We start from the raw sequence: 13,721 nt of genomic DNA, 5'->3' as shown, positions 1-13,721 counted from the left end.
AGCTGGGGTCAGCTGTCCCAGCTGTGTCCCCTGCCAAATTCTTGTGCACCCCCAGCCACCTCGCTGGTGGGTTGGTGTGAGAAGCAGAAAAGGCCTCGATGGTGTGCAAGCACTGCTCAGCAGTAACTAACTCATCCCTGTGTTATCAGCACTGTTTTGGTCACAAATCCAAAACACACAGCCCCATATGAGCTGCTATGAAGAAAATTAGCTCCATCCCAGCCAAAAACCAGGACAAGATCCCCCTCTTACTCCATTCTGCTTACTGCATGCTCAGGTCTCACACTACCCAATACAGCCTCAGTAACCATCACCCCCTTCCCAACCTCTCATTTAAACACAGATATCATTCCCTTACTCTATGGACCACCCCTGCAAAATGGGCACAAAGTGTCCTTTGAGTTCATTCAGTCCATGGCTTGAGTTCTGTCTGTTACGGTGCTCACTCGGGACAGTGTTGGTCTGCCTGCTGATCCTGACCCGTGAGCTCACAGAAAGCCCATCACCTGTCCCAAGGCAGAGATCCATGCATTCCCATTGCTCTCTCTATCGTAAAGGGCATCTCCCCCTCCTTGCCTTACAAGCCTGCCCATCCCTGGCCGCACTCCTGCTGTGTGCTATCTCACACCGTCTCTGCTCTCCACATGAGACTGTCGCTCACTGTAACCACACACAGACGTCTAATTCCTCCTCTTTGTTCAGCACGCTGCGCACATCAGTGCACTGACACTTCAGAGAGGTGCCCGGTAGCGCTGATTTCCCTGAAGGATGCCACAGGACCACAAAACTACAATAGAGGTTTGAAGGGACAGGACCGGACCCAGTATTGACCCCCACAGTGCACCACTGGTGACTGGCCTCCAGCGAGACCTCGTGCCACTGGTCACCCTCCTGTGGGCCCGGCCATTCAGCCAGTTTTCAATCCCCCTCACTCTCTGCTCATCCAGCCTCTCCTTCAGCAGCTGCTTTGTCAGGATTTTATGGGAGGCAGTGTCGAATGCCTTAGTCATCTACCAAGGCAGCCATTTCATTGGAGAAGTTTATCCGAAGTTTGTCAAATAGCAATGGCATTTCCTTTCATCGGCTGTGCTCTGGGCCTCTGTGGTGTGTTGGTTGGGGTCTGGCACTTGCAGGGCCATGATGTTATGCCATTGTGTAGCCCATAAAGATTTGGCCACCTCAAAAACAGGGAGGATAGGAGGGAAGTGCTACCAATTCTGGACATTGCTTGGTAGCAAAGAAATAATAGTGGGCTCTATCCAACCTCTCCAACCTCCATTGCTCTCAGCTCTGTTTAGTTATGAAATGCAGATGTCAAATGTTTTAACAGAAACTTGTCCTGAGAACAGTTTTGCCATTCAATGTGTTCATAGGTAATGCATTTCAGAAATGACTATATAAATCTCGATTTATGTAGAAGGAGAGAAAGGGTGATCAGCTATCTGTTCTGTGTCAATGGCCAATAGAGAAAACAATCCTGAGGATTTATAGGAAACCCTCAAAACTCTGAAAATGAAGACTTCTTACACATTTATTATCCTCAGCTCTTTTCTGCATATGTTTCAATATGTACCTATCATCTCCATTGAAGGGTTCATGCAGTTGCCCACACAGGGGTGGCCACTGCCTCCAGGATACCCTGAGGTAGCTGAAGACCTCATGCGGGACCGAGAAATGTGCAGCAGGACCAATGGCAGAACTTCTGGAGCATGAGCTGTTGGACAGGCAGGGTGTGTCAAAGCCTCTTGGCTGAGACAAGTGATTTCTCTCCCTTGACTAGAAAGGGAAGCCTGGGCAGTTGCACCCAAGGTGCCTAGTGTTAGAGGTGATCACTCTCATCCCACCTTCACCTACAATAGAGTCACCTGTAATTTTCCAAGCAGGGAATGAAAAACAAGTGTGTCTAGATGATGCGGAGTCTGCTTGAAGACGTTCCTGTAACCCAGATATGTTGGGGTTAGTGCAGATTTGGCTATTTAAAAGGGAACATTTCATTCCCTTTGTCTCTTTGCTCCCCTCTGCGAATCAAGGCAGCTCGTGACTTCAGTGTGTGACACGCTGTGTGCAAAAGAGCGAATATGGAGAAACAAACAAAGTCCAGGACAGGGAATGTTTTGGGAGGTCGTGGGTTCTGTGACTAAACACAAACTGTGTTTTCTGTTGGTCTAAGGTTATCCTCTGTAGGAAGCAGGTTTCAATGGAGGTAATGTGGACTTAACACCTAGCTGAAAAATGTCTTTTATTTTTAATTGAACTCTGCCTTCCTTGGTTTTCATATGTAGGCAATTGAGAAACACCCTTCTGTGTCTGTGTCTCACTCATTCTCCAAGTAAAACAGGTGGGAATTGGTGCCCATGGGCTGAAACACACAGCTACAGACTTCAGTGGAGGTAGCTCAGATTGGACCAGGGCTGCTCCAAGTCCCAGGTGGCTGATGAGAGACATGGTAGGTTGGGGGTAGGGATGAAGACTGACCACAGGTTGTGGAACATAAAGGCTCTGGATTTTCATATCTATTCACACTGAATTAGAAGATGCACAGGATCAGTATCAGTTAGAGATTGCTGATATCAATTCATGTATAAGCAGAGAAATAAGGTGGAGAAAAAGAAACCCTTTCTTGTTGTTTAGTGGTCATATCATTTCACTTAGATTACACTCCTGAAACTGCTCTTATTAACCACATCAGAATTGAAGACTTAAAAGAAAACTATGGAAAGTAACTTGACTCGTTAGGGTGTTTTGCATGTTAATGAGCCCTCTGGTGCTGACTTCCTGAACTGCAGATCCTGAAAGACCTAAGAAGCCCCTACAGAAGTAAAAGTCACTAGCAAGCCTCCAAGGTTCCAAGAGTGTTAGTGGGCCCCAGTGAGGGCCATCCCTGAAAAGGCCATGGAGGGAATGACCAGAAAAGGGACGATCCCTGGGAGCTGGTGAAGTAGGAAGTCAGAGGCATGGCTTAGAGGTGGAAAACCAAGCGTGGAATGTAGCTGGGAAAACCCTTGATGTGTTTCACCAAACAGGACAGTCAAGCGCTGACCCCCATCCTCTGGGAAAGGGGATCTGTTACCTCCTATGATGCTTGGGGCTCTTCCAAGGAGCAGTGAGATGTGGGGGTGTGTAATGCTGAGTGCAGGACAGGATCCACAGCGGGTGGGTGAGGAGGCAACAATGCTCTGGGGCTGTAAGAACCTGGTGTCTTCTCATGGGCCTCAGTAGAAGAGACAGCAGCCAGGGTGGAGAAGATAAGGATCTCAATTGTGTTGGCTGGTGGTAGTCTCACCTGCTGCAATGTTCTCAGTCATCCCCATTGCAGGCTGTCCTACACTGTCCTATGCCTCTGATGGTTTCCCAGCAGACTTTACCTATGTCCCCATTTCCCCGCTGCACTCGCACGGTGACATCTCCCAAGCCATACTGATGCCCTTCTGGCCTTACTGGCTGTTGATTCAAACAGAAAGCTGTGGTCAAGCAAGGATTGGTCAAGGCCTGTGAATTGCCCACAACTTGTCTGCCTTCTTCCAATCCTCTCATCATGCTCTTCTCGCACCCAAAGTATCACAGCCCCACACTTGCTTGAATCTTCTGTTTCTCTCTGTATGCCAGCCCTGAAATACCTGTTGTCATTCTGCCACCTCAAAATCAAAACTTAACTTATTTCACTTCAGCAGGATGCCCCGCTACCCCTTCCACTACTTCAAGTCTGCTACCATAGATGCAGAATACTGTGTTGCATATATTTATGTTTTGGAAGATGAATGACTTGGTTTTCGTTCTCTTTTTTTTTTTTTTTAATAGATACTGATAGTCCTGGGGAAATCACACTAATGCGTACTGAAGGATTCTTGCTATGGTCAGAGCTCTATGTATGGGGGCACATATCAATCAGACCTGCACCTGATGTGAATTACTTCTGTGGCCAGGGAGAAGCTGAGAGCTTCCCCTCATTTGAAAACATGAAGGGGAAGGAAGGACAGCATCTTTCAGGATGGAAGGGACCTCAGGAGGTTTCTGGAAAAAACCTGCTGCTCAAAGCAGGGCTAGACCAGATTACTCAGGGCTTTAGCCAAAGACGCCTTGGTCGCTTTCTGGGATAGAGCCCACACAAACTCCCTGGGAAACAGCTCCCAGCATGTGGCTGTGGTTGGAAATGTATTTCTCTATATGTGCACTAACCCCCTTGTTTCAGCCCCTTGCCTCTAGTCCTTGTGTCTTGTGCCATGGACATGAGCCTGACTCAGTCTTCCTGGGAACACTGCAATGCTGCTACATGTTTTGCCCAAGATCTTCCTTTCTCTGGGCTGGACAAGGTCAGCTCCCTCAGCCTCTCCTCACAGGTAAAGTGTTCCTGCCTCGGACCATTACGGGGGCCCTTTGCTAAAGTTGTTCCAGCTTGCCGACAGCTTTCCTATATTGGGATCTGAAATCTGGACACAGTTTTCTGTATAATCCCTTCCCTCAGTCACCTGGCCGTGCTCCTGTTAGTAGAGCCCAGGGTCCTCCTGTCCTTCCTTGCTTCCAAGGCACACGGCTCTGTCCTGTCCATCTCGCTGTCCACCAACACCTTTCCAAAACGCCTCCTTCCAGCCAGGCAGCCCCCCACCTGTGCCACTGCCAGGGTTAGTCCCCTGCAGGGACAGAACCTGGCATCTGTCCTTGTGGGATTTCCTGACTTTCATGCCAATGCATGCTCTCCTCTTCCTTGAAGCCTTTCCCCGAGCACAGGGGCCTGGAGACCATTTCAGGAAAGACTCAGGCACAGCAGGCATTCATTCCTTCAGCCCCAGCTGTGCCTGCTGTTATTACATCACCTTCCCCATTCAGCAGCAACCCTTGTACAGCCTTGGTCCCTCAGAAGCGACCAAAGCTCTTCTGTTTGCTTTTGACTTCCTTTGCCACCAGCATCTCCAGGTGAGTTTTTCTTTTCCTACACTCATGCTTCCACAAGAAATGCAATATATAGAAATTCCTGCTTTGTAACTGTCCTTGCTGACACCTCCTGGCAGCTGCTTTGTGGCACCTCTCCTTGTGCTGGCCCAGCCCCACTGCCCAAATGTGGTCTGACAACCCCACTCTGCAGGCACAGCATGGGAGAGGGTAGAGTCAGGGGTGGGAAAGTTCCCCCCATCGTGATCCCTTTGATGGCCTTCAGATCACAGTTCCCCAACGACCCTCCTACTTTTGTAGCTTCCCCAGCACCTGACCACTGTCCTGCTGAAGCCTTGTCCCCTGTGAGGCTTTGCAGACAGCTCTGCTCCAGGGTCTGCCAGTGTCTGGGGAAGGAGTGAGGCTGGGCAGGGCTGTCCATTCCCCAAAACCAGCCCTTGGCCCAGCAGGAAGATGGAGATGACCTTACAGCAAGAGTTCCCCCATGCACAAACACACACACACACACACACACACACACACAGCTCTCTCTGGCACAGAATCACAGAACCACTGAGGCTGGAAAGCAGACAGCTTCCACCTTCTCTGTGCTTCCTCTTCGTGCTTGATTTTTGTCAGGAGCTCCTTTCTCACCCACACCAGCCTCCTGCAATGTTGCTTGACTTCCTGCATGTCCTGGTGTACTGTTGTGGAGCTTGAAGAGGAGATCCTTGACCATCAAACAGCTCTCCCCTCTTCTCTGCAGGACCATATCCCATGGGATACTATCAAGGATGTCTCTTGGCACACCAAAGCCTGCTCTCCCGAAGTCCTGCTCTTTGCTTTGTTGCCTTCTCTCAGGAACTTCAACTCTACTTTCTCACCCCTGACTATTACACCCCGACCAGCTCTTCCTTGTTCCAAGGATGACATCCAGCAGGACATTCCCCCTCACTGGCTCCTCACTCACCCTTGTTGGGAAGACATTGTCAATGAACTCCAAACACCTCCTGGATGGCTTTTGCCTTGCTGTGTGTCCCCTTCAGCAAATGTTGGGATAGTTTAGGCCTGCCATGAGGACCGGGGCCTGCAAACAGGAGGCTTCTTCCAGTTGTCTGAAGAAGGCCTCATCTACTTCCTCATCAAGGGCACCATAGAAGACATGCACCCACCACAGGGTTGCCCATGACCCTTCAGCTCTCATCTGACTCATTGTCCATTCCCAGGCAGAGCTCCGCCTGTTTCTGCCGCTCTCTGCCATAAAAGGCAACTTTGCCTCTGGGTCCAGACCTATGGCCTTACCCCTACCAGACCCCCAGGACCCCACAGTTTCTCCAGGAGAGGGGATTTGTAGGGGCCTGCAAGTCCTCATGCTGTTATCTTGTGGGAGACACCCCAATCAAGATGAGCCAGCTGCACGCAAACATGAAAAGCTGACCAAATGGTTCTTCAGTCCATGGGGACCTTGAGAAACTCTGCGGTTCAGCAAATGGAAATCACTTGGAGTTTTACAAGGGGAAGTGGCCAGTCCTGCATAGGTGGGTGTCAGGGGGTTGTGGGGACAATAACCCCATACATCAGGAGAGGCTGGGGCCTGACCGACTGAGAGGTGACCCTGAGGAGAAGGGCCTGGGCACTACGAGGGATGCCCTATGAGCCAGTCGAGTATGGACACTGTGAACAAGGCCAGTTACATGCGGGGCTGCGTTAGGAGGAGCGTGGGCTACCCAGACAACCTGAGTTGTCATGCCCCTCAACTCAGCCCTGGTGTGACCCACACACATGGGTGCATCCCAGGGTGATGCTCCCTGTTTTGGAGAAGTAGGGAGGAACCACGAAGTGTGGAGTGGAGTTCGGCCAAGGTGGGGTTTGGGTCCCAGTGCACATGGCCTGTGTGGAGTGGCTGAGGGACCTGGAGTTCTTTGGCCCAGTGGTGTGGAGGCACCAATGGTGTAGGAGTAGCATAAGCGTGCTTCCAGGGTGGTTTCAGAGATGGTGGAGGCTTTCTTTGTAGTAAGAGGCAGCATGAGAAAGAACTAGTGCCACAAAGGGAAGCTGAGGAGGCCCAGACTGAACACAAAGAAATGTCCCTCAAAGGGCAGTGCTGTGGTGTAAGAAGTCACCCAGAGGGAGACTGGATCAGCCCAAGGCTTTGTGTTTCAAGGAACAGACCATGAAGGTGGAGAGACATCAGTGAAGATACAGAAATGCTGGGCTGAGAGCTAGGTGGGAAATCAAGATGGGTGTCTGCCGCCTGAAGGGAAAGAGGTGCAGGCATTGGGCAGTGTAGGGCAGGCTGCAATAGAGATGGCCAAGGTCTCTGGCAAGGCTGAAAGGTCCAAAGTCTTTGTTCACTTGTCTATGGCAGTTGCCTCTGCCACCAAGGCCTACCAGGAAAAAGTATTTTGAGGCTCTGAACTGGGTGATTTGGGAGTGACAATGCTGAAAAGCTTTTTGATGTCACAAAGTTGGATTTAATCTTAGAAGAGACTGAGTCCCTACTTACCCATTGCTGTAGGGCAGGAGTGACTCCTGCAGAGCCCACAGCAGAGCCCCCCCCCGCTCCCTGGGGCACCCTCAGCCAGCACCAACCACAGCCCATGAAAGGGACCTGCCACAGGTCTTCCTAAAACAGGAGAGGCAATATCAGTGGGATTTCTATGAGAAATGCATCAGGTTTTGCTTAGAGAAGTCTCTTCAAACTTGTCACTGTCTTTTGCCTCTTGGACAGTCCCTCAGACCCAGGGGGAAGTTGATTTCCAGCTGCAGCTCTATCACTCAGTTCCTCCTTCTGGCATTTGCCAACATGCGGGAGCTGCGGCTCTTGCAATTCTGGCTCTTCCTGGGCATCTACCTGGCTGCCCTCCTGGGAAATGGCCTCATCATCATGCCATTGCATGTGACCACCACCTCCACACACCCATGTACTTCTTCCTCCTCAACCTCTCTGTTCTTGACCTGGGCTCCAACTTCACCACTCTCCCCGAAGCCATGGCCAATTCCCTCTAGGACATCAAGGCCATCTCCTACTTGGGATGTGCTGCCCAGGTCTTTCTGTTAGTCTTTTTGATCTCAGCAGAGTGTTTTCTTCTCACTGTCATGGCCTATGACCGCTGCGCTGCCATCTGCAAACCCGTGTGCTATGGGACCCTCCTGGGCAGCAGAGCTTGTGTCCACATGGCAGCAGCTGCCTGGGGCAGTGGGTTTCTCAGTGCTGTGCTGCACACTGCCAATACATTTTCACTACCCCTCTACCAAGACAATGCTGTGGACCAGTTCTTCTGTGAAATCCCCCAGATCCTCAAGCTCTGCTGCTCAGACGCCTACCTCAGGGAATTTCAGCTTCTCATGTTTAGTGCTTTCATCTTTTTGAGGGTGTTTTGTTTTCATTGTGCTGTCCTGTGTGCAGATCTTCAGGGCAGTGCTGAGGATCCCCTCTGAGCAGGGATGGCACAAAGCATTTTCCACATGACTCCCTCACTTGGCCATGGCCTCCCTGTTTATAAGCACTGCCATATTTGCCTCCCTGAAGCCCCCCTCCATCTCCTCCCCATCCCTGGACCTGCTGGTGGCAGTTCTGTACTCAGTGGTGCCTCCAGTTGTGAACCCCCTCATCTACAGCATGAGGAATCAGAACCTCAGGGATGCAGCGTGGACACTTACAACTGAAAGTTTTCCAGAAGCTGCAGAGTGTCCATCCTCTTCAGCATATGACTCAGAATGTACCTCATTGCAGGTCCAGCCTTTATTAGTTGCTGTTGTTGTCGTCATTGTTGTTGGGTGAGGTTTTTTCTTTTCTTACTTTTTTTATTTGTGATAATGTTGTCCACAAAGAAATGTGGACACTCCACTTCTCCTTCGTTATCTACCTCACTAGTGTGGCCCAGAGACTGTGTGAACAGGGAGCTATACTCTTTCTTTAATTAAACAGAAGAAATGTACTCGCAGTGAGTTACCTGTCTGACACCCAGGCAACTAAAACCAAACCAAATGTTCTTCCCCATAAGTTCCCTAACAGGTTAGAGGGCAAATGAAGGACCTAAAACCTTCCGTGGAGAAAGGACGATGGGGCCATCATGGAATCCCCCACACCTATGGAATGGGGAATGTTCCCAGCCCTTAGACAAATCTCTTCCTCCTCTCTCTCATGACCCGCACGGTGTTTGTGCTTGGGAAAAAAACTCATCGTCATGTGCACAGTGGCACAGCAGCATCTGCACACCCCCATGGGCTTCTTCTTGGGGTATTGGTCTTCCCTGGAGAACTTCTACAGATCCACCACGCTGCCCCAGCTGATGGCCAGCTTCATGACCGGGGACAGCAGCATCTCTGCTCATCATGGTGTTAGTGTTGTTTCCTGCAGCTTTTGCACGTACAGAGTGCTTACTGCTGGTGACTACATCCTACGATCAGTACTGGGCTGTGTGCCACCCCCTGCTCTCTACAAGACTCAGGAACTGCCAGGTCTGTCTCCTTTGCTAGGGGGATTTCTGCCAGCTACATTAATCATTTCAATTGCGTCCCAGGTACAGATCTGCGGCTCCAGTGGAGTGGACCACTTCTTCTGTGATTTCACCCCATTGCTGGAGCTTTCACACACTGGCACTGTGACACTCATGCTCTTTGCTGTCATGACCTGCTTTTCAGATCCCATCCTCCCCTTCCTGTTCACATGGTCATCCTGTGTGCATCAGAGCTGCCACCCTGAGGAACTTCTCCCATCTGGCGCGGGTAGGCAGAAAGACTTCTCCACCTGCTCCTCCGACCTCACTAGTGCCACCGTTTTCTATGACACCCTCATCCATGACTGTGTGATGCCCAGAAGAGCTCTCCTGAGAGAGTTTGGCAAAGTCCCTTATCTACACCATCCTCACATCCCTGTTCACTCCTCTCATCTACACCATCCTCACATCCCTGTTCACTCCTCTCATCTACAGCCTGTGGCCTAGAAAGTTTGGGGGAGGGGGACACTGAGAAAAATGCTCGGGGAAGCTGTGAGCTGCACGGAGAGCCCATGGGAGTTGTGGGTCTGCAGGAAGAGATTGCTTCTGGTTCTCTTTTGAACCAGCCCAGAGGACCTGCACTGGCATGTGCGGTGTCCTGGGCACTCCCCTGCAAGTGTGGGATATGAAGATGGGTTTTCGTGTGTGACACAGCAGAGAGGTGCTGGTGGAGCTGGCTGGTGTCATCATGAGGCCTCTCTCAAATATCTTGGAAGGGCCAGAGAGACCAGGGAGGTTCCAAGATCCTCAGAAAAGGCAAATCTCAAACCCATCTTCAAGAAGGGCAAGAAGGAGGATGGGGAGTGTTACAGGTTGGCCACCTTCACCTCAGTCCCTGGCAAGGTGACAGGGAAAATGCTCTTGCAGCCATCTCCATCGCTTGAAGGACAAGAAAAGGATTGCTGAACCCAAGTGGGAGGGGAAAGAAGGGCATGCTGTGTACCTGGACTTTTGCAAGTCCTTGGATGTGGTTTCCCGTAGTCTCCTTAGAGCGGATTGTTGATATCTGGACTGAAGACGTAGACGATGCAGTGCATGGGAAGTTGGCTGGGTGATCAGGATCAAATTCCATCAGTGCTACAAAGTCCTCTGAGGAGCCAGATCCTAGCAGCGTCCCTCCGTGATCAGCAAACTTTCATAAAAGATCATTAAAAGATGGAAATTAAGACTTTTTCTGCTATTACATAGGTTTCCTTTTCTGCAGAGGCTTCAACATTTTTCTAAAACTTACATTCTGGTCTTGACTCAGTTGCCCGCACAGAGGTGGCCATGGCATCCAAGATGCCCTGTGGTAACTGAAGCAGCCATGTGGGAAAAGCGATGCAGGAATCCTTCGGATGTATGAGTAGGTTTGCAGGCAGGGAACCTCTGGGGTGGTGCAGGGCATCACCTTCCTCCAGTGCTGCTGGGTAGGCTGTGAAGAGGCCTCTCAAGCACAGCAGACAGTATGTCCCCTTGGATGGTGGCTGTGAGGTCCCTTCTGACTGGTCAGCAGCAGCAGCAGGGAGAGAGATACTCTGAGGTCATGAAGGTCATCAGGAAGCCGCCCTCAACAAGATGACACATTTGGGGAGGTCAGGAGCAGCCTGGGCAAAAGAAAAGGGAGATTTGGGGGAGGGAAGAGGGCTTTGACCAACAGACATGGAAGGTTTTGAAGAGGTAAAATGGGTTAAGGGGACGTTGCTGTGAAAACACAGACTGTGAAAACATTCCTCTTAAGCCCTTACACTATCTCCAACTAGTAACCTTAAGCCCCAACCCAACCCCTACATACTTCTCCTCCCCCTCACAATAATCCACTGTTACTAACCTAGCTGAGCTTAGGCTATCCCTAACCTCACAGCTTAAATCTAAGCCAAATCCCAAACCCACAACCCCTTACCCTTACACTTACCCGGTTGCTCAGCCTGGCCCCTAGCCTCTACCCCTAGTATTAACATGTTGGCCTTAATCCTAGCCCTCACACCAGCCCTAAACAAAACCCTATCCCACCATAGTAGCCCACACCTTAAACACTAGCCAGGGAACCTCAGCAGGACACCAGACTCTCTCTGTAAGCCTTTGCCTAATCCCCAACCCTGAAAGGTGAGCTCTAATCCTTAAGCTCCAACCTCAACTCTGAATCCCTGAAGCTTTCTTTCCCATGCTCTCCTGCCCTCATCTTGGTCACCTCTCCTCAACCTTACTTAAGCTGTTTGGCCCTTTGGGACCGGGGCAGCGATCGTGAGGTCCCAGAACAGTCACATGGCATTGGGAGAGGAACGTGAGGTGACCCGTATCTGATGAGCTCATAGGCCACAAGGAGGAGATGGGTGGGAATGCTATGGTGAGGTCAGCTGTGCCTCAGGATCTCATGGGACAGCAGGGGGCACAAGGCTGGGAAGGTGGCTGTGAGGTCCCTTCTGTCCTTGGAGTTGATAGGCCAGCAGCAGTGATATGGCTGGGAAAGGGACTGTGAGGTCACTTCTTTCTGAAGGAGCTGATAGGTCAGCCCTTGACTCATGGCTGGGATATGTGCTTTACGCTCACATCTGCCAGTGTCTCTGGCAGGCCAGCAAAAGTGTGTTGATTGGGAGAATCCCTTTCCCTAAATACCTGGTAGGCCCATCCAGGAAGAGGGCTCGGATATAGGTTCTCACACCTCTTCTGCCTGAGTACGTGACGGGACAGCAGCAGGCATGTGGCTTGGAAGATCATGGTGAGGTTACTTCTGTCTGGTCAGTTGACATGCCACAAGAAAGCTGATGGGTTAGGCTATCATCTGACAGCAATTATGTCTGAGAAGCTCATAGGCCAGCAGGAGGCACATGGCCATGAAGGCGAGTGTGAGGTCATTGGAATCTCCAATCTCTTGGGGTCATTGGCCATCAGCAGACACATGGCTGGCATGTTGACTATGGCATCACTTCTGCCTGAGAATCTGATAGCCAGCAGCAGGCACGTGCCTTGGTTGTAGTTCTGTACCTGGAGGTTCTGGTTTGTGACATCCCCAGTAAGAAAGGCACACAGCCTCGGTGCAGTAGCATTTAAAAATGCCATTTCAGAGAGAGCAAACACTACAAACAGTGAATAAGGCCAACTACATACAGGGCTGTATTAGGAGGAGCATGGCCACCCAGGCAAGGCTGTTATTATCCCTCTGGCCTCAGCACTGGTGTGGCCACATCTGGACTTGCTTGTCTGGATGTGGGGTTCCCCTGTCTGGAGGAGCGGGAAAGAACTGGAGCTGTCCCAGAGGACATCTGCCAAGATGGGCATTGGGGCCTCTTTGGAGAGGCTGAGGGACTTGGGCTTCTTCAGCCTGGTGAAGTGGAGGCTCAGGGCACGATGGTAGTGGAGTGCACCTGCTTGAAGGGTGGCTTCAAGATGATGGAGCTTTCCTTGGTAGTGGGAAGAGAAGGAAACCTGCACAAAGTGCAGCTTGGAAGGTTCAGACTGGATGTGTTGAGAAAGAAATGTCACTCAAAGGGTAGCCTTGTGGTGCAAGAGGTCACCCAGGGAGAGCCCAGATAAGCCCATGGCCTTGTGTTTCAAGGAAAATCCAGCCAGGCTGGAGACACATCCGTGAAGGAATAGAAATGCTGGGGTGAGAGCTAGGTGGGAAAGCAAGATGGACGTCAACAGCCTGAAGGGAAGAGATAAGGCATGGGACAGGTTATAACAGCCTGCAGTAGAGATGGCCAAGTGCTCTGGCAAGGCTGAAAGGCAGAACAGGTCCAAGGTATTTGTTGTCTTGGCTTTGTCAGCTGCCTCTGCCACCAAGGCCTACCAGGCAAAACTGGTTTGGAGGCTGTGGACTTAGTTTCTTCCTCACCCCTGCTTGGGGAGGCCGGGAGGTGTTGCACAGTTTCCCTACACTTGGCATTGCTCACCCTCACATCCTGCTGACCCAGGAAGAGCCCTGAGCCATGCATGAGGGACAGGATCTGCCTTCCCAGGGCCTGGGGATCAGGGCTTGGCCTTTCTGCTGCATAAAACAAACCAAGGGTTTTCTCAGCATTACAGCCACCTGCACAGTGCTTTTGCCTCCCTGCAATCACAGCCTCCAGTTATCTGCTCTAACGAGTCCCTGGGGAGGCTTTGTCAGGAATGGCCCTCAGTGGGGCCCATTAATGCTTCAAGGTGCTTTGCTTCTGACTTTGACTTCTTGAGAACTTCATTTCAGTCTGCTCTCAGTAGCTGAGGTTCATGTGCTCAGCCTCAAACACACCATGGGGCTCATTAAGATACAGAAGGCCCTAGGAAGCCATTTTTCTTCCTGCAATTTTCTTCAAGTCTTCAAGACTTGTACAGCTAATTAGAAAGACTTCATAGTGTAGTTAAGGAGGAAGATTTCAAAGTGCACCTATACCC

At 50.9% G+C, this 13,721-nt stretch overlaps 1 protein-coding gene across 1 annotated transcript in view; it reads left to right on the top strand.

The window, feature by feature from the left end:
- LOC138683123 (olfactory receptor 14J1-like) overlaps positions 1 to 8,650 on the top strand; it is a 35,437-nt gene extending 26,787 nt beyond the window's left edge. The window contains exon 2 of the mRNA XM_069774648.1: positions 8,404 to 8,650. Within this exon, the coding sequence (XP_069630749.1) occupies positions 8,404 to 8,650 (247 nt within the window). The remainder of the gene's footprint in view (positions 1 to 8,403) is intronic.
- Positions 8,651 to 13,721: the final 5,071 nt, after the last annotated feature.

This window comes from Haliaeetus albicilla, chromosome 31 (assembly GCF_947461875.1).
Source record: "Haliaeetus albicilla chromosome 31, bHalAlb1.1, whole genome shotgun sequence".
Lineage (NCBI taxonomy): Eukaryota > Metazoa > Chordata > Aves > Accipitriformes > Accipitridae > Haliaeetus > Haliaeetus albicilla.
This window is presented reverse-complemented; position numbering and strand designations above follow the sequence as displayed.